Source organism: Fusarium verticillioides, chromosome 6 (assembly GCF_000149555.1).
Source record: "Fusarium verticillioides 7600 chromosome 6, whole genome shotgun sequence".
NCBI classification, from domain to species: domain Eukaryota; kingdom Fungi; phylum Ascomycota; class Sordariomycetes; order Hypocreales; family Nectriaceae; genus Fusarium; species Fusarium verticillioides.
In genome coordinates, this window is record NC_031680.1 from 1,742,256 (window position 1) to 1,765,938 (window position 23,683).

The 23,683-nt window shown below is 49.4% G+C and overlaps 7 protein-coding genes across 11 annotated transcripts; 3 read left to right on the forward strand and 4 right to left on the reverse strand.

Moving 5' to 3' along the window:
- Window positions 1-3,668: 3,668 nt before the first annotated feature.
- On the reverse strand, window positions 3,669-6,125 carry FVEG_02233 (glycerol kinase). The gene has a single exon (XM_018889435.1). It carries the CDS (start codon window positions 5,679-5,681, stop codon window positions 3,861-3,863), a length of 1,821 nt encoding a protein of 606 aa, XP_018745584.1. The 5' UTR covers window positions 5,682-6,125; the 3' UTR covers window positions 3,669-3,860.
- Window positions 6,126-7,037: 912 nt separating this feature from the next.
- Window positions 7,038-8,837, forward strand: FVEG_02232 (hypothetical protein). Its single transcript, XM_018889434.1, has 2 exons — window positions 7,038-7,442; window positions 7,507-8,837. The coding sequence occupies exons 1-2, from the start codon at window positions 7,348-7,350 to the stop codon at window positions 7,919-7,921; spliced, it is 510 nt and encodes a 169-aa protein (XP_018745583.1). The 5' UTR covers window positions 7,038-7,347; the 3' UTR covers window positions 7,922-8,837.
- Window positions 8,838-9,097: 260 nt separating this feature from the next.
- Window positions 9,098-9,898, reverse strand: FVEG_02231 (hypothetical protein; the record flags this gene model as incomplete). The annotated part of the gene is made up of 2 exons (XM_018889433.1): window positions 9,098-9,306; window positions 9,367-9,898. 2 exons carry the CDS (start codon window positions 9,896-9,898, stop codon window positions 9,098-9,100), a joined length of 741 nt encoding a protein of 246 aa, XP_018745582.1.
- A 372-nt stretch (window positions 9,899-10,270) lies between these two features.
- FVEG_02228 (hypothetical protein) lies at window positions 10,271-17,908 on the forward strand. Of its 4 annotated transcripts, none has more exons than XM_018889431.1 (4): window positions 10,271-10,457; window positions 10,592-12,259; window positions 12,306-16,318; window positions 16,372-17,908. In XM_018889431.1, the coding sequence occupies exons 3-4, from the start codon at window positions 14,048-14,050 to the stop codon at window positions 17,269-17,271; spliced, it is 3,171 nt and encodes a 1,056-aa protein (XP_018745579.1). In that variant the 5' UTR covers window positions 10,271-10,457; window positions 10,592-12,259; window positions 12,306-14,047; the 3' UTR covers window positions 17,272-17,908. The 4 variants fall into 4 exon arrangements, with proteins under 4 accessions (XP_018745579.1, XP_018745577.1, XP_018745578.1 ...); XM_018889430.1 differs by having other exon boundaries at window positions 10,292-10,520; window positions 10,588-12,259; XM_018889432.1 differs by having other exon boundaries at window positions 10,309-10,457; window positions 10,588-12,259.
- FVEG_15007 (hypothetical protein) lies at window positions 10,644-13,047 on the reverse strand (the record flags this gene model as incomplete). Its single annotated transcript, XM_018904097.1, has 5 exons — window positions 10,644-11,581; window positions 11,632-12,397; window positions 12,453-12,737; window positions 12,788-12,920; window positions 12,974-13,047. The coding sequence occupies 5 exons, from the start codon at window positions 13,045-13,047 to the stop codon at window positions 10,644-10,646; spliced, it is 2,196 nt and encodes a 731-aa protein (XP_018745581.1).
- FVEG_02227 (long-chain acyl-CoA synthetase) lies at window positions 17,570-21,087 on the reverse strand. 2 transcript variants are annotated; one of them, XM_018889427.1, is made up of 5 exons: window positions 20,093-21,087; window positions 19,610-20,031; window positions 18,425-19,557; window positions 17,695-18,366; window positions 17,570-17,642 (listed from the first exon to the last, which is right to left on the reverse strand). In XM_018889427.1, exons 1-4 carry the CDS (start codon window positions 20,821-20,823, stop codon window positions 18,271-18,273), a joined length of 2,382 nt encoding a protein of 793 aa, XP_018745575.1. In that variant the 5' UTR covers window positions 20,824-21,087; the 3' UTR covers window positions 17,570-17,642; window positions 17,695-18,270. The 2 variants fall into 2 exon arrangements, with proteins under 2 accessions (XP_018745575.1, XP_018745576.1); XM_018889428.1 differs by lacking the exon at window positions 17,570-17,642 and having other exon boundaries at window positions 17,712-18,366; window positions 20,093-20,852; window positions 20,992-21,004.
- Window positions 21,088-21,945: 858 nt separating this feature from the next.
- On the forward strand, window positions 21,946-23,014 carry FVEG_02226 (hypothetical protein; the record flags this gene model as incomplete). The annotated part of the gene is made up of 4 exons (XM_018889426.1): window positions 21,946-22,060; window positions 22,189-22,247; window positions 22,453-22,613; window positions 22,843-23,014. 4 exons carry the CDS (start codon window positions 21,946-21,948, stop codon window positions 23,012-23,014), a joined length of 507 nt encoding a protein of 168 aa, XP_018745574.1.
- Between the last annotated feature and the right edge of the window lie 669 nt (window positions 23,015-23,683).

Consider the following 23,683-nt stretch of genomic DNA (forward strand, 5'->3'; position numbering starts at 1 on the left):
TTCTTGCAAAATAACTATCGCTAAGTCTTCAGTGCTCCGTGCTGATGTTGGCGTGAGCTCAGTGTGCCTGTTTGCATCACATATTCAGGTGGGCCATCGTAAATAAGACCCATATCTAGCCCAAGTCAAACACGCAATTTCAAATAAAGAAAGCATCCTGGGACACGTTCTCCCTAGGAAGTTTGTTGTTGCGTTTTTATCTTGACAGTCTCCCACATGCTTCGTTTTGCTTCAGCCCTATGTCCATGAAAAGAACCGTCTGTCCCAACGAGGATGGCCAGAACCAGCGCGATGATATACTCCTATTCTAAGATACGGTAATTCTGAAACAAGGCAAATCACAAACTGAAGTCAAAGATGCTGTTTTGTAGCATGGCGTCGAGGTTACCCTGTAACTCTCCGATATCTTCTGGCTCTGAAGATGTTATCGAAAAATAAGCTTTCTCGGAGAATTAATGCAGTCAGAATATCGCCTAGGGCCTATGTATCTCAGGAAAATACTGTTTCGGAGCGATATTGGCCGAGTGATTTCCGGAACATCTGGAATCGTTATCACCAACACATGGTTTGTAAACTCCCGTTTCGAAGATCATCTAGAGGAAGAAGGCCAGAGAACCCCGAGATTCAAAAACTCGTAAAAGGTAGTTCACATAATAAGTAGTGATAAGTAGACCGGTATATTTGTTCACCTCACTGTCTTTGTGTCTCCATGGGGCCAAGTCAAGAGTCAGGGTTTGAGATGTTGCAGCGAGAGAAATACACCATCCATTGCAGGCCAATGCCATGAGACCTTGAGATTCACTGAATAAGATTTAGCTCTCAGCCTACGGGTGTATGAAACAGAATGAGATATACCCTCGGTAGAGTCCTGGAAAAGCAACTCAGTGGTATTGCGTATCCTCCCTGAGCCTCCGACAACTTCTGCGAGGCCCTCCTATTGAATGCTAAACAACATTATGTTTGTACGTCTTTCGGAGCAGTCCTCCTGAATGAGTAGTATTCTGGCTTAAAGGATGTCATACAGCTGCTCAAACAAACGCATGGCGAAGTAGGGCTCGGGCTTGATTTACGCAATCATATCAAGATGGAAGGCAACGTAGGAAAGAATGGCTGGTTTATTGACCATTAATAACATAGAGTTTTAGATATTCATTCCTTTTCTCTAGCACAACCACAGTGATGCGACTGCTCATATGTATTTTGCACAAGCTAATCAGGGGAGCTCCAGTAGTTCTAGGTAACTTAGTAGTTACGGACAGCTTTATACTTATAGACTAAAGTACGTCACTACCAGTGTCATATCTGACGGCGATTCAATTATTGGGAATCGATGGTCTGCCGAGAATGAGTGATTTTGGCCCCTGACTTCAACGGCCAGTGGATGGAACAGTAGTTACATCCTTCAAGTCCAAGCATAGTCAGTCCCCATGCCAGTTGTTTGGAAGGAATATTCATTCAAACCCGAGAATTTACGATCTGAAGCGTATATCACGATCGCTGCAAATGATAGGCAGAACAACCACCATGGATCGCCGATCTAGTAGGAAGGGAACACCAAATACCGAGTCATTTGCTACAACACCGCGAATCCCGTTGAACTTGGCTCATGATATGGCCAACGAACATGTAACATGTCGAGATAAGACGCCGGCTTGTTGCACCGATGGGTTGAGGCATGAGTGAATGTCATCGTCAATATGTACTGCCTGCAACAAGGTAAGATTTGAAATATAAGTGGGAACCACGAACAAAGATAGAAACGGATTGCATCAATTGAACACTGAAGTCGGATTTTTCGGATGTTAATGTTTATTTCATGATGTTATAGTATCAAGGAGAAGAAAGGAACATAACCGATGATATGCCAACGTCGAAACATCTCGAAACGTGATTGGAGTGCATGGGCCCCATACATCGAAGATTCGAGTGTTATTGGCAAAGTTACATACAACATGAAAATGCAACCGATCCTCGAGAAATGCAGGTGTAGGATTAACGGTGGGTTTGTCGACACATTTGTTATCAAGGTTGCATCCTCGAGTCGACAACTGATTGTGCGTACATGTACAAACATCAATGTGGATATATATTGCAGGGCTTGTGATCTCTAGACTAGTGTGATGAACAAGATTTTAGAAATTTAGACAAGACTTTTTTAGTGTCGTGCAGTAAAAGCTGGGACTGGGGCTGGGGCTGGGGTCCCACGAGAGACAGGCAGAACAGGAGAAGGGGTGAGAGTGAAGGTATCGTGGGATGGTTGGTATGCATCATAGAGTAGGATGAGTCAGTGTTGTTTGTGATTTATATGAAACCCACTGATCGATATCCGCGTGAGCATGTTGGTAAAGTGGTCCGTGGTGTTGTGGGTATAGAAGAGAGGAGGGGAGAATAGAGTCAACAACTCACCTCAACTCAACATTTCTAGTGAGAGACTAGGGACTATGCTACCGTAACTACCGCAGTCTCATCAACACCGTCTCCAGCTGTCTCCGTTGTCGGAAACCCCGATCTCTCTTCTGGCCCCTCTCGTCTCTCGTCTCCTCCCGCAATCTTAGTTCCCGTCACATGAAGGGGGAGTACAGTCCAGTACTAATTATCCCACCCACTCATTCGGTAATCCTTATCGAGTTAGCTTCATTTTCGTGCCTGAGAGCGGGGAACTGGATTTCCGGAATGTTGCGGCTCTGCTCCGTCCTCCCCCTCGCTTAAGGTAGGTTGAGCTAAACCTGACAACCCACATTCCCAACTGTCAACTCCCACTCACACGTCTTTAAATTGCTATAATGCTCACGAGGATCGAAATGCAATGCAGCATAAAAACGGAGTTGATGCACCCATGCCCGGGCATGTCTCGGATCCGAACACGTACTGTACCTCGCAACATGGGACGTGCATTGAGTTCCTGGATACACCCACTTTTCCCTTTTTCTTTCATCCCGCGTGATCTTTTACAATCCTAGACAGATCTAAATTAAGAGCAGGGCTAGAATCTACCGCAGAAGCTTACCTTGCCTTCCATCTTTTAGCTGTTGGTGGGGGGGCTTATCAGAATTGCATTGTAGAGCAGCCTAGCCCAGTCCAGGACAAGACAAAGACAGGGTGAGGCGGCACCTTACGAATCTAACTAACCCATCAAGGCATTCCGAGGCTCACGATTTTTGACGACACTCCCATCTTCCTACCTAGGTCGGTAGGTAGGCAAGGCAGTTAGTACGGCTTTGTTTCTGGCAACTCGCATCTCCCATCCTTGTTTATTTTCTCAGTTTCGGTGTGTCTTGGTCTTTCATTGATTGACTCGGCCTGGTACCTGGTAGATGATATCAAGCAGTTCACTCCACAATGAATCTCAACTCTGTTACTCCGTATGCTCAACAGCAATTGTGACCCTATCAGCATGATCCAAGGCATTCACTCATAACATACCTACATGATAATGGAATGAATCGTTCACCGTAACCATGTATTTTGTCTATATCTATCTCCATCTAAGCTGTCCAAGGACATTCTCATGAACAGATACTTAAGTGAAATTCTGTCTAGCTACTAATTGAATTTCTCTAAGACGTTGCCAACCTCAACACTGTCTTGATGGCTTGAAACAACTTTTCAGGTTAATACAAAAGGCATAACAGCATCAATATCACCTCACAGTTTGATTTTGAAAGATGCTTGGTTTTAAATGTTGATGGTATTATGCAATAGATAGATGTAGGCCTTTTATGCTATACTGAAATTCAAAAGGTCAAACGCCGAGCTCCCATGCTCAAGGCTCAAGACGCGCTATGCCAAGCCAACGCCCAAAAATCATGTCATTATACAAAAGTATCAAGACTTTTGTGGTCCTCTGCCCTCGCATTATTTTATTCGTCATCGTCGTCCTCATCCTCCTGAAGCCAGCCTCGGCTCATCTCGACGGCTCGCTCCCACCTCTTTCGTGATCGGCGGACAGTCTTCTTGTCAGTCTCCGGGTAGAAGATCTTGCGGCCCTTGCGGTTGACTTCGTGCAACTCCTCTAGCTCGTCCCATACACCAGTGGCGAGACCCGCAGCAATGGCGGCGCCGAGCGCAGTAGTCTCACGATTAGCGGGGCGGTCGACAGGCACACCACTAAGGTCGGCCTGGGTCTGCATGTTCAGGTCCGAGTTGGAGAGGCCGCCATCGACGGCCAGAATGTCAAGGGCGTGGCCAGAGTCAGATGCCATAGCATCGAGAATGGCGGCTGTTTGATGGCAAGTGGCCTCAAGCGTTGCTCGCACAATATGGCCCTTGTTAGTGTGTTGGGTGACACCGAAGAGAGTACCCTTGGCGTCATCGATCCAGTAGGGGGCAAAGAGACCACTGAAAGCTGTCACGAATGTAACGCCGCCGTTGTCAGGAACGCTTTTGGCGACAGTATCCACCTCGGAGGAAGAGTTGATGATGCCGAGGTTGTTCTGGAGGAACTTGACACCAGAGCCGGCAACAGCGATGCTGCCCTCAAGGGCGTAAACAGGCTTACGACCCTTTCCGAAATCATATGCAACAGTAGCAAGCAGTCCGGTCTTGGAGATGACAGGCTCGTTGCCAACATTGTAGAGAAGGAAGCAGCCGGTACCATAGGTGTTCTTGGCCTGGCCTGGCTTGAATCCACATTGACCGACAAGTGCTGCAGACTGGTCTCCTAAGCAGCCAGCGATGGGGACACCCTTGAGAGGCCCACGGGCGAGAGATCCGTAGGCAGTGGGGTCAGAGGAAGGCACAATCTTGGGCAGGTTGAGCTTAGTACGGTCGACCTCGAAGAACTTGAGGAGCTCATCATCGTACTGAAGGGTCTTGAGGTTCATGAACATGGTGCGGCTGGCGTTGGTGGCGTCGGTGACAAAGATGGGTCCGCCCTCACGGTCTTGTCCGCCGTTGAGCTTATAGATGAGCCAAGAGTCGACAGTGCCAAACGATAGACGACCCTCATCGTAAGCCTTTCGGACTGACTCAACGTTCTGCAGGACCCAGAGTAGCTTAACACTTGAAGGGTAGGTAGACAGTGGGAGACCACAAGTCTCTTGGAGCTTCTCAGCACCAGGCTTGTTCTTGAGCTCACGGACGAGAGCAGAAGTGCGAGTATCCGGCCAGACAACAGCGTTGTAAAGGGGCTCGCCAGTAATGTTGTCCCACAGGATAGTAGTCTCACGTTGATTTGTAATACCGATGGAGCGGATATCCTCGATATGGTGACCCTTTTCGCAGAACTTCTCTGTTGCCTTCTCGATGCATGTCTCTACAGACTCGAGGAGTGTCATGGGGTCATGCTCGTGCCACCCAGAGTTGGGATAGTGGTTTTCAAACTCAATCTGGTGGCTCACAATGGGCTCTCCATGACCGTTAAAAATGAGGAAGCGAGTTGACGTGGTACCCTGGTCGACACTACCGACGAACCAGTGTTTTTGCTTCTCCTCTGCTGTCTCCTCGATACCTTCAGGGAGTTGCTCGTGGTCTGACTCAGGCTTGACGGAGAAGAAGTCTCCAGCAAGGTCTGCAACCTCGGCAGCCTTGAGAAGACCCTGTGGTAATTGCTCCTCAAGGAGGATATCAGCAGTTCGTGGGCGCTTAGACTTGGGTTCTTGCTCGATGAAGTCCTTGGGGTTTATATCATCGAAGTTGTCCTGCACCAAGCGAGGAGCGTCTGCTGTTGTGAATTGTTGCATCCTTGCACACGATGTGGTTGAGAAGGAGTTTATGAATCTGAGGTTTGTAATATCGTGGCAAGGGGGCCGTCCCTAGCAAGTACAGTGTTGTTTCTGCAAAGGATGTGGCGTAGTGTGTGACCGTTTATGGCTTATGGCAGGTGGAAGGAGTCGTTGCCAAGGAGGTAGGTCGTTTTGAAATGTATATATAGGAGGAGGAGAAGAAGAAGTGGTTGTTGATATAGATTTAGATCGGTAGAGAAGATGCTTGATGAGTGATGGAGAATGAAGAATAGGAGATGGGAAGAATGAGGAAGTCGGCCTTAATAAATGCTTGAGAGGGGAAGGCCAGAGGAGCGCTCGGGATTCCATTTTCAGTTAACGGCGCCAAAACGTCTGGAGTCAAAGTTTGGTAAGGGTCGGTAGGGTAAGGTAGGGCAGGCGCAACTGACAGGCACATGTGCAATGCTGACGAGTTGCCAATGCTAAACGAAGGCCCACGCCCAGGTACGGATAGGGAAGGAGAGCGGGGTGTTGGTTGGGGATGCTGGGGAGATCGATCGCCGGAGACGAGTCTATGTACGTACTGCCATGATAAAGTGGGCTATTGTTTGCCATACCCCAACCCCACTTTGCAGGTCATGCGGAGCCCCACGTTCAGCGGGACGCTGAAGGAATTACTGAGTACTGACCACGCCTTGAACTGGGGGGAAATTGAATCTTGGATCATGAGGGCACAATGAGATTAAGCTTACGAAGATGTAGAACACGCTTGGAGCTATCTGAAGAACCAATTTTCATTTTCCAAATTCTAAAATAGCACGAGCTGCATCTAATTTAACCAAAGCAGTAACCCGCTAGAGTTTCTTTCACTCATTAATGACTCCCGGAAACCTTTTTTAAGGAGTGGGACCCGCAGAGTCCAGACTCTTGGAGGGTGGGCTAGTGGGCGTTGGTGGACGCCTGCTGGAGGCTCAATTCAGCGACGTTCAATCGACTCCCCCCCTGGTTGGTGGACTTTCTGTACCCGCCCCCAATTGGTACTGCTCCCACCCCCAATGGCTTCTTTCTTAGTTATGGCTACCCAAATTCTTCAATATTGGGGGACGTTATCTATCTGAAGTCGGAAAAGCCAATTTCATGAGCTGGCGTTGTTCCTGACGGCACATGGTTACCAGAGATTTAATCCTGGTTATAAATTTTGGGCCAATGTGCTGTGCAGAAAAGGCTGCAGTCTTTCCTAGAATGGACAAGCGACAGGCCCGGGATTGCTCTAAGCAGTCGAGACACATTTTGCATGCAACATGTCATGAGCAACTGTATTTTCTTCACTGCCCTTGCCCTTCGATTTTTACTCCGCAATTTGTTGTTTCTTCTCCTTCCTCCTTCTTCACTCCTTCCTACGTGGGATTAAACCGGGTTTGAAAATAGTGGCGTTACACGTCATAGGTGAGGCAAGTGCGTGCTCTGAGCCGCACGGGAAGTGGCTGATCACGATCGAAACTTCGTCGATGCACGTATTCGAAGATCGCAAGTGCATCGAGATTCTGGAAATTTCAGCGGCTCTGGACCCTTAATTCTGCGTGGGAATAAACGTCACTTATTCACGTCACTTTAGAGCCGTTGACCTCTAAGAGCATCCACATTTCAGCAAATCCACTCCTGGTTATGGCTATGACACAACGCTATGGCTCATGAACCCAATGACGTTACACGCTTTTCTTCAAAGGCGGGACTGACTCCAGTCAATATGCAACCAAACGACAATCGTCAACTATCAATGTGAGTTAAATGCGATCGTCCCGGCTTTATGATTTCATTCCTAGTTCTTACATATGTCGATCAGGCCCAATCCTCCGGACCAGTCATTGAAACGTCACATATCCCAGACCCAGGGCTCTAACGTGGGTAACATCAAACGTCAACGCATTTCCATCGACAAATCACCTCAGCAGCTCACCTACAGTGACGTTCCTCAAACCCCAGGGTCTAGTTTTACCCTTGTTGATAATCCTCAATCGACCAACGCCGACACAATCGCGTCTTCATACACCTCGTTGGACCCCTCTCCGCGAGAACCCCAAGACCCTTATGACGACCCTTATGATGATCCAGAGTTCGATCAAATCTTTGAGAGCCTCACTGGGCCCAATTCTACTGACAAGTCAGGAACGTCACCGCTTTCAGCCGACAGTGATGAATTTGCTCTGAAACAGTCGGACCAGGATGCTTTGGCGGAGTTTTTGGAGGAAGAACTCTAGGAAAAGCCTCAACAACCGCCATCGAGCGTTCTGCGTACATGGAGCGGTAACTCCAGATCAGCGGACGAGTATGACCCGCTATTACAATACTCTTCACCGCGTCCAATAGCCGATATACCAGAGGTCAATGTCGGATATACACCTTTGGATGAAGGTATAGACTGGAGCAACATCCAAGAACACACCCGCAATGAGACAAAACTTGGATCGACGGTCGGTTTCACAACTATGAACGGGAGCAAAGCCCCCGAACATGAATCACCGATTGCTAGACGCAAAACATTGATCTTTTCGCAATCTCGATCATCAGCACCCACAAATAGCCAGAGCTCAGCCATATTTACAGGAAATGTTTTGCTGAAACCCTTCAAAACGTTCTTCGATCTTCAAGAGCTTGTAGATGCGAAAACTCAAATTTTCCGAAATCAGCCTGACATTACCTTTGAACTCTTCGCTCGAGTCATCTATTCAAGCCGCGAGAACTTCTACAAGAAACAGTATTTTCGATTTCAAAGCCTACTCAAAAATAGCCCACCTTACTTGAACGGGGCACTTCTGGCTTAGGAGGTCGGGAGTCCACTTGACTGTGCAGCTCAGGAGCTGCTGAAAGCCAAAGCATCACGTATGAAGTGCTTTTGTCGGTGTAAATTGCGATCGGACCTAAGGGCAGAGATCGGTTGGGGCTTATCAGTACTGGAGATCCGTCCCACAACCTGGAAAGAGATCCAGGGGGCTATGGATGTGCTCGGGAGACATGACCTGGACGAGCCAGGGAGTTCAAATGGGAATTAGAGTGGGAATATGACGGAGTTTTGCTATGACGGAGATAGTTTTCGATTGTGGTGTGTGGACAAAAACGTCACGTCCCGTTGCTATAAAACTAATGATTTACTATGAAACCCAATTTCACCATTATTCTAAAGTCTATCTATTCGTATAAGTAAGATCACCCAGCGGTCCTCTATGAAGAAGTGCAGAAACCCAAAAACACGCAATATACCTGAAGCAGCCAAGAATTCTCTATTGGCATTTAGACTTGCAGAAGCCAGAGACTGGTCTTAGAAGAAAGTTTATACTTGTTTAGTCTTCAGGTCAACTGGCGATGGGTGATGCGTTATGAAAGGAAACCCCTTCATGCGCTATGCTAACCAGTCGTGACAAAAAGCCTTTAGACGTCTAGTTTGGCCTGATGAGATTCAGGTAAGGAGCCATTTGTTTCTGCGCAACAGATTTGACCTGTCTAAGCTCTGTCAGAGTAGGATGCTTTGTGTTTCCTTGGCGTCGCTGCCAGCTTTCTTCAGTCTCGAGCAGTGCAGCATCATCATCTTTGCCGGTAGGGTCGACAAATTGATATGACCGATATTCACAGTTTGACCAACCGGTTGCTGTAAGTGATAGTCAGAGAGCGAGTAAGCCATTGTTTCTCAGAGGCTACTGGTACCCACCTCTTCCTTCAGGTACACCGTACCAGTCATCTGTCAAGAAATGCAGGAATCCTCCGTGGGAGACGACAACAATGTGCTCGTCGCCACTAGCACGATCTCTCAACAGTTTTCTGGCCTTGAGGCCACGCGCCGTCAGCTTCTCTAGCGTAGGCTCATACTCACTGTCAGGACCCTTATCAGTCCACGACTCCTCTACGTTGGAGTAGTCGGCGATTCCCTCGAACTCAGACTGGACCTTGGCTACTGGCGAACCAATATCGCAGGGATTGGCGGAGACCTCCTGAAACACTGGAAACGTGACGATGGGCTTAAGCTCATCGGTTCCAAAGGCGTGGAGGCAGGTATACACGGTACGGCGCATAGGTGAGGCAAAAAGCTTTGTAAGCTTGTCGTGGTGAGGAAACTCCTTGCGGAGTGCAGCGCATTGCTCCTCGCCAAGAGGAGTCAAATCTGGGTCTTGCATTTGCTCATTCTCGATCGAGAGGTTGTGGAAGCCTTGAGCGTGGCGAACGAGGTGGATGGTTGGAACCATTATGATGCTGATGTGAAGATTGAGTGAGATTTGAGTGAGTGACTTATGATCTCTCGGGTGCGATCAGTGATAAAAGATGATGTCGAATAGCGAACTGAAGGAGAAGATGGTTCTATTTAAAAGCTAGAGCAATGATTTGTACGAAAACAAGACGAGGAAATAAAAACATGTTTGTAAGAAGCTATGACTCAATGCCCCTCCTCCGCCCACAGGCCCGGTGTCATGATCTCCGGTCCGGCTTCGTCAGCGGAGTGAGCGGCCGTTGAACGCCGATTGGTCTCTGACCTGCAGTAGCTTACACCGCCGCCACGGAATGCTTGTTGTTGGCTCGCCTCAATTACCTGATTTGTATACTCCGACTCGGCTTGTTGACTACAATAGCAGATGCTTCCAGAAAACCTTTAATTCATCAAGAAGAAGAGTCAGAAGACGACTGCTTGGACATAATCGGTTGAGTCACGTCTACGCAAACAACGAAGATATCTCAACGGCTCCATTCTCCTTCCTCACAGATTCCATTTCACGAGGCTATGTGCATGTTCCCCAAAGCAGGTATAAGGTATCACAGTTTCAGCATCTTAGCTACCAGCACATATAACTACGCCCGTTCACGCGCCCAAGAGTACATCCATTCTGATCTTCTAAAACTGACAACCCGGTAAACGCCACTGTTTGACTAATCATAGTAGTCAGACACCAGATATAACACGTGGGCAAGATTAATGATGGTCGTCCATCTCCAAATCTAAAACTCAATGAGAGCCTCCTCCTTAACGGGCTGCTTGGCGGGCTCCTGTTGTGGTACTGAAGGGAATGAATCTTGCGTGTAACCGCCGTATGCCCAGTTCTGCGGTGCGACAGGTGGTTGTTGGTGTGACTGGGGCATAGATGGCTGCCAGTACGCTTGCTGCTGTGGGGGAGGTGCTTGCTGGGTTGGTTGAGGCGGTTGAGGCTGAGATGGTTGAGGCGGTTGGGCATGTTGCATATGAGGGGACTGTACAGGCTGGCCTGGTTGCGCAACCTGGGCGGGCGCTTGGCCAGGAGTTGGCTGCGAGGGAGCAGATACTGAACCCCCAGGGTATTGGGAAGGTTGCTGCAAGTTAGGGTATGGTGACTGGTTAACATCAGATGCAGATCCTGGTGCAGATGGTCCTAGAGGGGTCTGCTGAGGCTGCTGAGGTGTAAAATAGTATGAAGCATTGGGGTCACTAGCAGTTGGAGCCTGTGGCTGTTGTGGGTTTTGTGTTTGCAGGTTGTGATCTTTAGGTTGTTGCGGCTGCTGGTACGGATTTTGAGGTGCTGAGGGCGCTCTGTTTTGCCAACTATCAGCCCGTTGCACCTGATGAGGCGGAGGGTATTGGCCGGGCTGTGCTTCTGGCGTGGGTCCGTAAGAAGGATATTGAGGCTGAGGTGTTGCATGCGGTGGTGGCTGTTGGTAGTGCTGGTGTTGAGGCGCCTGGTAACTGGCCCGTTGTTGACCTGTATAAAAGCTCTCTGCACCAGCAGGGTCGCTGGGCATCTGGGAAGGAATGGAAGGATACGGCCCAGCAGCCTGGCGTGGCGGCGGCAAGTTATATCCCCCGAGGTTCTGTTGGCTATAGGCCTTAGAAAGTCGATCCTCTAGCATACGATCATAATACCGAACAACGGTAGAGAGTTTCGCATGAAGATCAAGAAGTGTATCTGAGACTGGATTAGCATCTCAATTCCTTCGGCAGAGAAGGAATACTCACCATGCTTGCTCATAGTCTCTCCGTAAGTTCTTGCCAGCTTGGGACGTAATGTACCGATGCTATCATAGAGCTCCTGGATCTGTGGCTCTCGTAAAATGGTTCCTGGCGGCTGAGTCTGAAGCCGGTCCACCAGTGTTGAGAACAGGTTGATGTTCTCTGCCTCCACAGGTGTCAATTCATAATCGTTCTTGGGGAGAACAAAGCTGGTGGTGGCAGAAGTGTCCATGGAGCTGGACGTCTGTTCCTTGAGCGCCGCAGCGTGCCTCTTCTTCTGCTCTTCCATATCAGCCAGAGAGGCAGCGATGGCGGCCTTGAGATCAGCATCATCCTCCTCTGCTTGTTTGGCCGCCGAAGCGTCACCGTTAGTTGCATAAGAAGTCTGAGCAGGTCCAGCATAGCCGTGAGGATGGGTCTTAACCTCCTCCAGGCTCATTGCCAATGCCTTTTTTAGGTCTTCGTCAAATCCATCGTCAACTCGAGCGTTCCGAGGCTGCATGGCTGATGTGCTTCGTGTCTTATGGGGATATGTCGGCGATCGATCGAGCGATGGATTGGGAATCTTATGTCCCTTGTTGGTAAGTTTCGCATAACAGCCATCATCGACTCGTACGGGCGTCATGATTCCCAGGTGCGGGAGAGCGACAACCTTGGCCGAACACTGCTGATCAAAGCAGTTACCGCAGTTTCGGCAATGATGCTTTCGGTTTGTAAAGGTGAATGGTGTTCGACATCTCATGCATACGTCGGAGTCGGTCCATTCCGGAGGCTGATGATATCGTCAGTTTTCTCCATTGTGTGGCTATGACCAGAGTGGTACTCACAGCGCTACTGTCAATCATGCTGCTGGCCACGGATATCTTGGGAGGGAACTGGTATCCATCGCGTTGTAGAGTCCGATAAACCTCGCCGATGTACGAAAGCTCGTAACGACCTTCAGTAGCACCCGCCCAAGATTGTATAAGCTCAAGAATTTTCGATTTCACATCAGCGTTGACAGCACCGCCTCCGACAGCCTGAAGAAGCGAAACAAGGTTATCCATAAACTCTCGCGATGCGACTTCAGCAAGGAAATGGGAACCGCCATTTTTAACACAAGTATCGGTAAGCTGAAGGGAGTCAGCTTTGGTAATTGTTATCAGATCGATAGGATTCATACGTTTAAAGCGCTCAGCTGTGTATTGGGGTTTTTGTTGCCGATGCGCTTCTTGAGGGAGCGCATTGCCTCTTTCGGCGCGACCGTCTTGGATCTGATGACATCGGAGATTTCGAGGTTAAGGGCAATATCTTCTCTGAAATCATTGTTAGCTGAGTTCACCAGGGCGTAGGCTGTCTGGCGACATACAGGCTACTGCTTGTGGCCTTTTCGATCTGTTCGTCCAGGGCCGTATTGGCGGAGGACGACCACCAACTCATCATCTTGGCTTTTGGTTACAGCGATCAGCAAAGAGGAGGGGTATTGCGTTCAATTGACCAAGTGAATATGAACAAGAGGTATCAGTATCGAGGTGTCTGAGGTAGCGACACACAAGGTCACGATGCTCGATGAAGCAGTTGCTGCTGTTGATGTTGATGTTAATGTCTGATGGAGGTTCAGTGTGTGCCTGCGAAGCTCCCATGCTCTGGGCTAGGCGCTCGTTAACCCCAGCCTCTGTCTGGGCACGGCGATTGAGGATCTGACGCAGAAAGGTGCCTCATTAAGTAAGGCTATGAGAGCTGTAATTGGCTGAGATGGGCATTGGTTCCACAGCAGTGCACTTCGAGGCAGCCTAAAACCCCACTGTAGAACGCCTGGCCTGTCGTCAGCGCTGGCACGCGGTCACGCTAAGCTCTTGTTCTGTGGGAGAATGACGACGTATTCTGTGGCGTACGTGGCTCAGGTGCATGAGCGACCTCGAACAGAGAGGTAAGGTCCCTGAGCTTCGGTACGAAAGAGCGGTAAGAAATACTTACTTCGTGCAGCTGATCAGGTGGCCTACCAAGTACCTCAGACGTTCTCATGGGTACCTACCTTATTCCCCGCGACTACTAACACCTCACCTCATGGCACTCAAGTCACCCATGAACAACCATCCTTTATACCAAGTTCATTCTCCTCACAGTACGACCCCTCTCGTTCGGCGTCCCATGGTTCTTGTTCGGGAGGAGCCTTTGTTTGTCATGTTTACTCGCACGATTCTTTAAGATGCTGCATATTGATGCCATCTCTACTCGGTCGAGGTCCTGTTGACCCTTATATTTCAATACTCCGCCACTCTACGGCTCTGTCGTTGTTGTCACAGACAATTCATTGCAACCTCTCGCCGCCAAAACCTAATTTTCGCAACTTAAACACTATAATTCTCCTTCGATTCTCAAAATCGAATCTACCGACCGAGACCTTTCAGTATAACGGTTTAAGAACACCGAGCAAGGCATCATGGCCTCTCTAGGGCATTCGCGCGCAAGCAGTGTAGCCACCGCAGGCTCACACTCCTTGGGCAGCCCCGGCGCATTCAACCATGGTCCGATACCAGGCGGCAATCGAGGAGGCGAATCTCCTTCAAAGCCTCTGATTCCTCATATTGACGATGTTCTCACTCCGCGGAATCTCGACCGGAACGTGTCTGCTCGGAAACTACTGGAATCGGCCGAGGCATCATTTAAGCAAGCCGAGATCGCTCGGGAGTTTCGCAGGCCGGCCATCGCTCTGAACGAATATATACGGGCGTCCATAATCGCTGTACAACTCATCACCAACCATCCTGAATATCATGATCTTAAAACGAGTCACGGCGATTTTGTAAAAGCTCATGCCAACCTACTCGCCAAGATCAGCCAGCAGGACCATGTGTATGCCAAGATCAAGGCCGACATTATTGCGGATAACAAACGAACTGGTGTGCAACCACGGACTGTTCGACCGAACTCGTCACAAGGAGGAAGCCGGCCACATACACCATCAAAATCGGCCGTCGAAGGGCCCATATCACCCTCAAAACATCGATTTGATGGGCATGACATGAATGGTTCTCCTGCTCGAGCTAAACCAGCAATTCAACCGAAACCCCAGTCTCTCCATGGGAACGCCATCAAGCCCGGTGCTCAAAGAGCGTCCATTAATGGCGTCCAAGATCTCGCTGCCAGGTTTGCCAACCTGAGAGGCCCGCAACCTTCACCAGGTCAAGATCCACGCATCAAGACACATCAGATAACGCTCCCGAAGCCGATGGGTCCTCGAGAGATGCCTCCACCTCGGCCGCCCAAAGTTGGTATTGACACGAGTGTGCCGACTCTCCCCAAGATGCCAGATGCTATCTACAGCCCTGCTCGTGGCAGCATCTCAGGAGAAGTAACAAGACCGCCTGCAAGTACACCTCGTAGCATGTACCGCACAGCGTCCGCCGTTTCGATACCTGGAACTCCCACGGGCTCATCACAGTCACAAACAGACTATTTCGTTCCTACGCAAAGTTATTCGAACAACTCTATTCCTCCGGTCCCCCCGAGCAATCTCAATGGCTCTGTAAGGATTCCAGAAGGCGATTCCATTTCTCCAGAGGAACTATACCAAGCTATGAAAGCTAAGGGGGGCATTTTGATAATAGACATTCGCATGAGGGATGACTTCAACGAAGGCCATATCATGTCGTCGTCAACAATCTGTATTGAGCCCAGCATCCTGCTCAGGGATAACCTCTCTGCAGATGAGATCTCTGAGAGCTTGATTCTCTCCCCTAACCAGGAACAATCACTTTTCGAACAACGGCATACCTACGATCTAGTGGTCTTCTATGATCAAGACTCTGAAGAAATTCCCGAACATCCACGTAATTCTGACGACTTGGTAATTATATCACTCCATCGAGCTTTAGTCCACTTGAATTTTATGAAGGAGCTCAAAAACACGCCCAAGATTCTCAAGGGGGGCCTTGATGCTTGGGTTGACCTGATGGGGCCGGCGTCTCTGGGATCGACAACTTCAACAACGAATAGAACAGTGCACTTGGAGCGCAATCGAAGCAGATTATCAGCTATCGAGCGACGGAGGTCAAAATATATCGCCAAGCCTCTCAAGCCTGACGAAGTCAAGGTGTGGCAAGAGACACTCAAAAACGACGACGATATGCAGACAGCATCATCGCCCAACTTCACGCGCACTACAGAAGACTTCCTTCGAAGATTCCCGCCGGTGTCTTTGGAACAAGAGTCTATGACTTCTCCGGAAGAGAAGCCCCGGAATCGTCCCGTTTATGGGCTATCTCACAAGGTCGACCTCTACACGGACTTGCCCTCGCCACCCACAAGACCAGCTCCCGCTTTGCCGCGACGAAGCTACAGCGGCCTTACCGAAGGGAGGGACGAGAACGAGCTTTATGGCAACAATAACGCAGTCGTGCCAGCTCGTCCTTCAAGAGCACCAACTATGAAGGCCGTTGAGCAGCAATCCACAGGCGATTCGGCCAAGTTCTACACTGGGCTCAACAATCCCAATAACTGGTGCTATGCCAACAGCACGCTGCAGAGCTTGCTCGCCTCGCCTGAATTTGGAAGAGAACTGGCGAACTCGGAATGGGTCAGCAAGTACAAGGCGCCAATGAAAGATGATGAGAAGATTGAGCAGCCACAGCTCATGATTCGTATTATCTCAAACCTGTTCCACTGGATGAGTTCAGGCAAATTTCAGGTCATGATGGCCCAGACGCTCATGGTAAGCTAATCACAAACTCCCAGACAAGAAAAACCGAGCTAACAGAATTATAGAATTATTCGCATCACGTTTGTACCCAAAGCCGAAGCATCGAGCAGTTTGGCGGGAGTCAGCAGCAAGATGCCCAGGAGTTCATGTCTTTCGTGCTCACTCACCTGCACGACGAGACTAACACACGCCGAGATCGAAAGGGCACTGCTGCCCAGCCAGATACTAAGCACCAGTCTCTTGTGAAGGCTGCTGCCCAGTACTGGCAAAATCATCTCGAATACAATCGTTCTATTGTCGACCGCTACTGGCGCGGTCTCGAGCTATCAACTGTCGAGTGCTTCGAATGTCGCACCCGTACTTATCAGTTCAATCCTATTGATGTTGTCCCTGTCACAGTGGGAATGGGGCGTGGCATGACTCTCGAGCAGGTTCTCGACCAGTATACATCGGGCAACATCATTAACGACTTCCATTGCGATCACTGCCGCCATCCTACTCGGGCTCAACAGAGTCTCTCCTTTGCCCGCTTTCCATCCTTGCTCTGCGTCGTCTTCCGGCGCTTCCACTACCAACATGATTCCTCAGATTTACGCAAATCAACGGCACCCATCACATGGGACTTCAACGATACCGACTTCACACGCTACTTCCTCCCTCCTGGCTCTCGCGAGTCTTTATCTGGGTTCGATCCCATGGACCCTGCATTCACAGGACCATTCCGCTACGAGGCTTATGCTGTTATTGTTCATACAGGCAGTCGTACTGATAACGGACATTACTTGGCGTATGTGCGGGACTCTACGTCTCATGACCCTTACGCTTGGTTCTGCTGCAACGATTCGCGCGTGACAAAGGTTCGCATTGGCAGCGGAGACCGCGATGATGTCCAGGAGGAGGTCTTCAAATCTGGCCGCGACCGCGTACCATATCTGGTCTTCTTCCGTCGCAAGGGCATGCGATAAGGCTACCATTGTATCACTTGCTTACGTCCAGCAATCCTGGCAGGGTTTGGGAGTTGGATATATCCTCATGGCTACTCGTTCCTTTACTTATAGAAGAAATTCGGAACATTTAGGAGCCATGGACATGGACGAATTCGTATTACCTGTCTTCCACCCACACCCGTATATACGTTCGACTCTCGCGAATTGGTACAAATGTTTCAACTTTCTGGAGGTCCCGTCTTCTTTTTTCCAGCGCAGCTTTGTTTGATCTATACCAATACTACGCTACTAGTCTCAATCGGTTGTAGTTCCAGCTCCCCATCGTTTTCATATGAATTCATATCTCGCTAACTGGCTATCATGGCATTGTACGGAGTAGATAGCGTGCTCTATTTTTGGTAAATATGCCTGACCTAGAGTCATGACTTGAGGGAGGGGTACCTGTTTTCTAGCAAATGCTTATTGCATCCGTATTATACCAATTGATTAATGATCTCTAACATATGTGCTTGAATGACCGTGGTAACTCCATTTTGATGTGCCATATGTTAGAGTCAGAATAGAACTAGCTGGTTCTGTTTCTCAGACACCAACCGTTGACTGTACCTTCTGGCCGAGTCCTGGTATTAATAGCTACCGACGTAAACTAGACAAGGCAAAGAGTTGCAATATTCTACATCTTGATCACCTCCGAAGGTCGCCGCCAGCCAATGGTTCTCTCACGCCAAGTTCGATTTACAGAGTCACATGTCAGCACACATCAGATCATCCCCGAAGAAAAGTGTAGGGTCTAGTGAGAGCAACCATAAAATGGCTCGAAGCCGAGTTCCATTGTCGTTCAAAATTCCCTTCAAGATATCATGAAGCCAACGCCGCGAAAGTAATTACAGACACTGAAAGCAAACCCGCATCAAGAGTCGATACACCCGTCTTTCCATCTTCTCTCTTGGTATCCATTCTTTCGACTTTCAAACCAGATGCTCGACCATTAAATCTTCTTACCTATTCAATCGTTAATTAAGAGCCGGTGCTCTTGAGGGTGGCAGCGATGTCCTTCTTGAAGTGTTCCGTGATCTTGCGTCGGTTCAGCTTCTGAGTAGCGGTGAGAAGTCCCTGGGAGCAAACACATTAGTAAAGCTTCTAGCCAGCCAGCGATTGGGATTGTCCTTACATTATCCGATGTCCACTCTTCGTCAGTGATCAAAACGCCAACGACAATCTCAATACTGCTCAAACCAGCACGTTTTGCAGCACCTTGGAGATCCTTGAGAACAAAGCTGACCATCTTGGGGTTGGTGTGGACAGTGTGGAGGTTGTGCTCATCAACACCCAGCTCCTTGGCCTTCTCGTGCAAGACTTTCTCGTTCGGCATGATAACGGCAATAGGGCGTGAGTGCTCGGGATCGGCGTGGACCATAACGTTGGCCACAGACTGGACACCACGGTACACAGACTCGAGTTTCTCAAGGGCGATGTATTCACCGCCCTGCATCTTAACGAGATTCTTGACGCGGTCAAAGACTCGAAGGTGGCCCTGAGCATTAAATTCTCCAATATCGCCAGTCTTGAACCAGCCGTCAGGAGTCAGGGCCTTTTCTGTCTCCTCGGGGTTGTTCCAGTATTTGGTCATAACTGGCAAACCCTTGATCCAGATCTCGCCTTGTGGAACCTTGGCTTCAGTTGAGTAGCCTAGCTCGGGAAGTGCAACAAGCTTGACTTCACAGGCGCAAGGGGTAGGACCAATGGCATCGGGGGAGAACTCAAGTGGGCAGCCCAGAGAGCCATTGGCGCAGGTCTCAGTGAGGCCGTAACCAGCCAACATGGGAGCAACGACCAACGAAATGAAGTTCTTTGTACCATCGGAAATACCACTGGCGCCATTCATAGTGAAGCGCATACGACCACCCGTCAGCTCACGGACTTTGCCAAACACGATGCTGTCAAACAAGCTCGCCAGAGGCAGTTTGTTCTTAGAGGCGAACGCCTTCCAGTTGTATGCGCCCCAGAATAGGTTCTTGAGGAGAGGACTGGCAGCCTCGAGCTTGGCTGTAATACCCTTCCTCACAGTCTCCCAGATTTGGGGGACGCCTACCATGACAGTGGGCTTGAACTCGCGCATATCACCAGCGCAGTTCTTCATTGATGCATCAGAAAGCGTTCGCGGGTTTCCGTATCCAAGAGTTCCTCCAATGTACATAACGAGGTTTTCGAGTGCCATTTCGAAAATATGAGCGAGAGGTAAGTAAGCAAGAATACATTCCTTATCACTAACGCATTCTTCGACACAGGTGTACAAACTGGTGACTAAGAAGGAACAAGTTAGTAAGAGGACGCAATGTGGTACAAATCAGCTCACCTCCAGCAATGAGAGCTTCGTGGGTGATGCAGGCACCCTTGGGCAGACCAGTGGAACCAGAAGTGTACATGATACAGTAAAGGTCGGATGGCTTGGCCGGGTTCGGCTCAACGGGGTTATCTTGACCGAGCTGGCGAAGTTCCTCAAGAGTGATGATCTTCAGATCGGGATGATTGGCCCTAAAGGCCTCGAGCTCACCACCCTTGGCGAAGATCGTTCGGTCGTTGACGATAACGGTTTTGACGGAGGACTTCTTGATAGGATCTGAAGCTGTCTTGAGGAGTTGCGAATCGACATACATGGCGCTACATTCGGTTTGAACGAGAGAGTGCTCGACACCACTGGGACCAAGTGTATCGTAGGCGGTGACAATCGAGATGGACTGTGAGGCAGCTGCGTGGGAAGTGGAGATCCAACCGATGCTTCACGCCGCGGAGTCAGAAACCAGTGCTTGGATACAGGGCGAGTCAATGCTGTACATACCTGGTGGTACCGAAAATGTGAAGCTTGTCATCACTTGTCAAGCCCAGCTTCCGTAGACCGGAGCCAATCTGCAGAACGCGCTCGAGGTACTGTTGGTAAGTCAAGTAATCGAAGCCAGTCAACTCGAAGTAGGACCACTCCTTCTCAACTTCCTGGATCTCGCCATCTACGTTCTTCTTGACCTTCTTCTTCTCAGTGTGCATGTTGATGAGCTTACGGGCACCGACAGCATGATGGTTGGGGTAGAGTCGGGCGCTGCGCTCAACGACCTGGAAGACGGTCCTGGCATCGGGAGCAGGATAGGTGACGAGACCGTCCTTGGCCTTGGGATGACGTCGAGGGATGGTTTCGCCGGGGACCTTCTCGTAGCCAGGAGCCTCGATGGTGAAAGGAGGCTTGTGCACCTGGTGCAGCGGCATAATGCCCGTTGTCCAGTCAGTCATCTTGAATGCGCGGTAGCTACGAAGCAGACGGGGAAGCTGATCAAGGTTGAGGTGTAGGTGATGGCTTAGGTGATGGTCAAGGTGAAGGAGGACAACTTCACAGAATGGCCTGCGATGACGACAGTGGGGGTTGAGAGTGAGGGTATCGTTGAGAGTGAGGAGAAAAAGGGAAAGAAGGATGAAGGGGGAGACTGGCGGAATTAATGTGAGGAAGGGACGGGAAGCGAAGCCACGGACGGAGACGACGTAGGAGAGAGCAGCGCGGGCGTGGAGAAGGAGATACTGCATCTGGTTGGCACACACTAACTTTTGGCTGCCTTAATATTAACGTAAGCAATTGGAGCAACAGAGCACAACACAACGGGAGAGCTAGTTAGTTAGAGTGAGCACCTCAAGCAATGGAACCTCCAAGAGGCGCTTGCTGCAGGAGAGACGGCACAGCAGGGAGGTACATACATACACATACACTGGATGGTACAGTACCATCCAAAGCCCGGGCCAGGTCGAGGTGGAGATCTTACAGGGTTTCAGCAGCTCAAAGTACCTCCAAGTATCCCAAGCTCGGTTGATTCAATGTCCATCTGACGCGGTTATCTTAGCATTTATGTACTCAAGCACAGGCTTGGCTGGACAAATTCTTGCCTTGGTTCACTCTTTTCTACCTATCCTTTAACTTGGCTTACCATACCGAGCTTCCCTTTATGCCCTGTAGACTGCAAACAATAGGAGCTAATGCTGGAATACGACAAAGATTTTTGCAGCGGGACTGGGATACCTTACCTTGCCCTTGAGGTAAAGTCTCTCCGGACAGGGAATCTTTAACAGGACCGAGGAGGGACCTGAAAGATACCTTGTTCAAGATGGAGATCAAAGACTGAGCCCTTGACAGACATCAATGATGAAAGTAAGTGGTGGTTCGCGTAAATATAATAGGCCTTGGCGGCATCTGATTCCTACGCCACTGTGAAAAGACTTTCAAAGTCTCTTGGAAGTTAAAAGGATGATGCCACTGATAGAGAGACAAGTATCACATAATCTCTACATATAGACTTTCCACATTGAATCCAGTTCACATGGGAAAAGGTTATGAATACCTTGCGCTGTCAAAATTTAGACGTGCCGAGATATTCGTAATTCAAACTCTTGCAGAGCAATTTCGGAAAATATAGGTAAGCAAGTACAAAAAGATACAGATGGGGTCCAGAGCAGTATACCTCTTCGGGCTTAGCATGAATAGCTTCAAGAAAGCTCCAAGGCGCTAAGTCTGCTGGGGAAACAGAGGGCGGGACGTCTTGATTGCGTCACAAATGGAGTCTTAAAAATTGTGCTGGCAGCCAGGTTTGCGACACGAAACGGCCATAGATAGAAAAGAAATTCAAGACAGCCCAGTGAATGGATGAATGGCAAAAAATGGCCGTCATCACCATCAGAGCGCTCGGCTTCTTCGGCGCAACCATTGGCCCAGCGTCATCAATGCTACAGGTGGCAGATCCTGAAGCCAGCGCTCAGTGCTCCCCAGATCCTTGTTGAATCACTGGATCTCGAAAGTCTGTCGCTGGCTTGGCTGTTACGTTGAGGCTGCCCCATTCTCAGTCTAACTATCCCTCACTCAACTTACCTTACTGGTAACTATTATCTCTAACTAACTGCCAGTAACTAGCCGACCCTCTCGCCCGTACCATCCGGCGAACACTCATTCACTGTCAGCAGTTGTAAGCACTTTGTTATTGTTGTACCGACTGCCGACGTACAAAGTATAATATCGTTACACCTTTCCATAACCGAAGGAGAAGGGGAAGAACAAACAGAGTCCAATATGGCCGTGCCGCGAACGCACTGCAAAGCCAAGATTGACCTCCAACAACCAACACAACCCATCGCATGGATAGTGGACATGTACTTCTACAGTACTGCTAGGATCAGCGACAGGATGCTGTGCCTTACACTGCTTTTAGCACTATAAACGCCACACTTAAATCATTTTCGCCCTATGGAGAACTGAAGATGGCATGTCTCCAGCTCAAAGACCTTCTGACCCAAGAGGGGGTGGGGCATAGACACCCATGCAACCCCAAAAAGTCAATATGTATGTTCCAAAATAAGGGAAAGCTGTCATGTTTTCGAACCATTTCCCCCAACACTCTGGACACTTACACAGCGGCTTGCCTCACTGGGAGGCACCGGACCCTATTAGGGAGCTCGTTGAGTTGCAGGCAACACACGTGCCTCAAACACAATCATGTTTGACAAGAAATGCATGTATCACCAAAAAAGCCACAAAGTCTTGAATCATTTCTTTAATTCCAGATTCATCAAGACGCATATCAGATCCACGGTTGAGACCCCGCTGGCCGGATCTCCCTCCGCTGCTCCCCCGGACTCTTCGATGCTGGGCAGAGAAACAGGCTCAGGGAGTGCCTTGCAGATGGGATCAATCGCCGAGTTGACATTGGCTGTGGCCGCTGAGTCTCCTCTCTGATGCTGGTCAATCAGCTGTGTGATGTTCCGCTGACCTAAACCAGCCGAGGTGACTGTTTTTTACAGGTCGCGTGGCATGTGTCAATGGGCTTGCCCTTAACCTACGGACTGCAGTAGTTATTTGGTAAAGAACCAATAACCTATGTTTGCATATTTCCGTCTTCACATCTCCCAGGCTTGATTTCATTCATGCACTGCCACTCTGGGTTTCTCTTGGCGTCTTAACTCGTGTGCATAGAGACGCCACCATTTGGGAGCCAAGCATTTACTAGGTTGCTGCTAGGCTACCCCATATTCAAGCTCGTTCGTAGCCAAGGGCCCAAGGCCTGGCGATGGTCAGGTGTTACTGGTGAGGGGGTGGGCGTGACTGTTTAGGGATTATTATACCTTGTTGAATACGGATACAGTGACTATCTTTTCAGACTGCATTACGAGACTTTCAGAATCCTGGCAAATTCAGGATCAGTTTGGGGACTGTGAGCAGACTCGCAGGCCCCACGAGCTGTCAACATAGTCCAGTGTAACACAATCCTTCAATCCTTTAAACCATCTGCCCAGCTGAGATGTTTGTGTGTGGACGGACGAGTGACATGTCCGTCACCCAACGGAACACAGCTCCAGAAGCCGGAAGTTTCTTCTTAGGCAAGAATCCATGTTAAGGAAGCGCCCA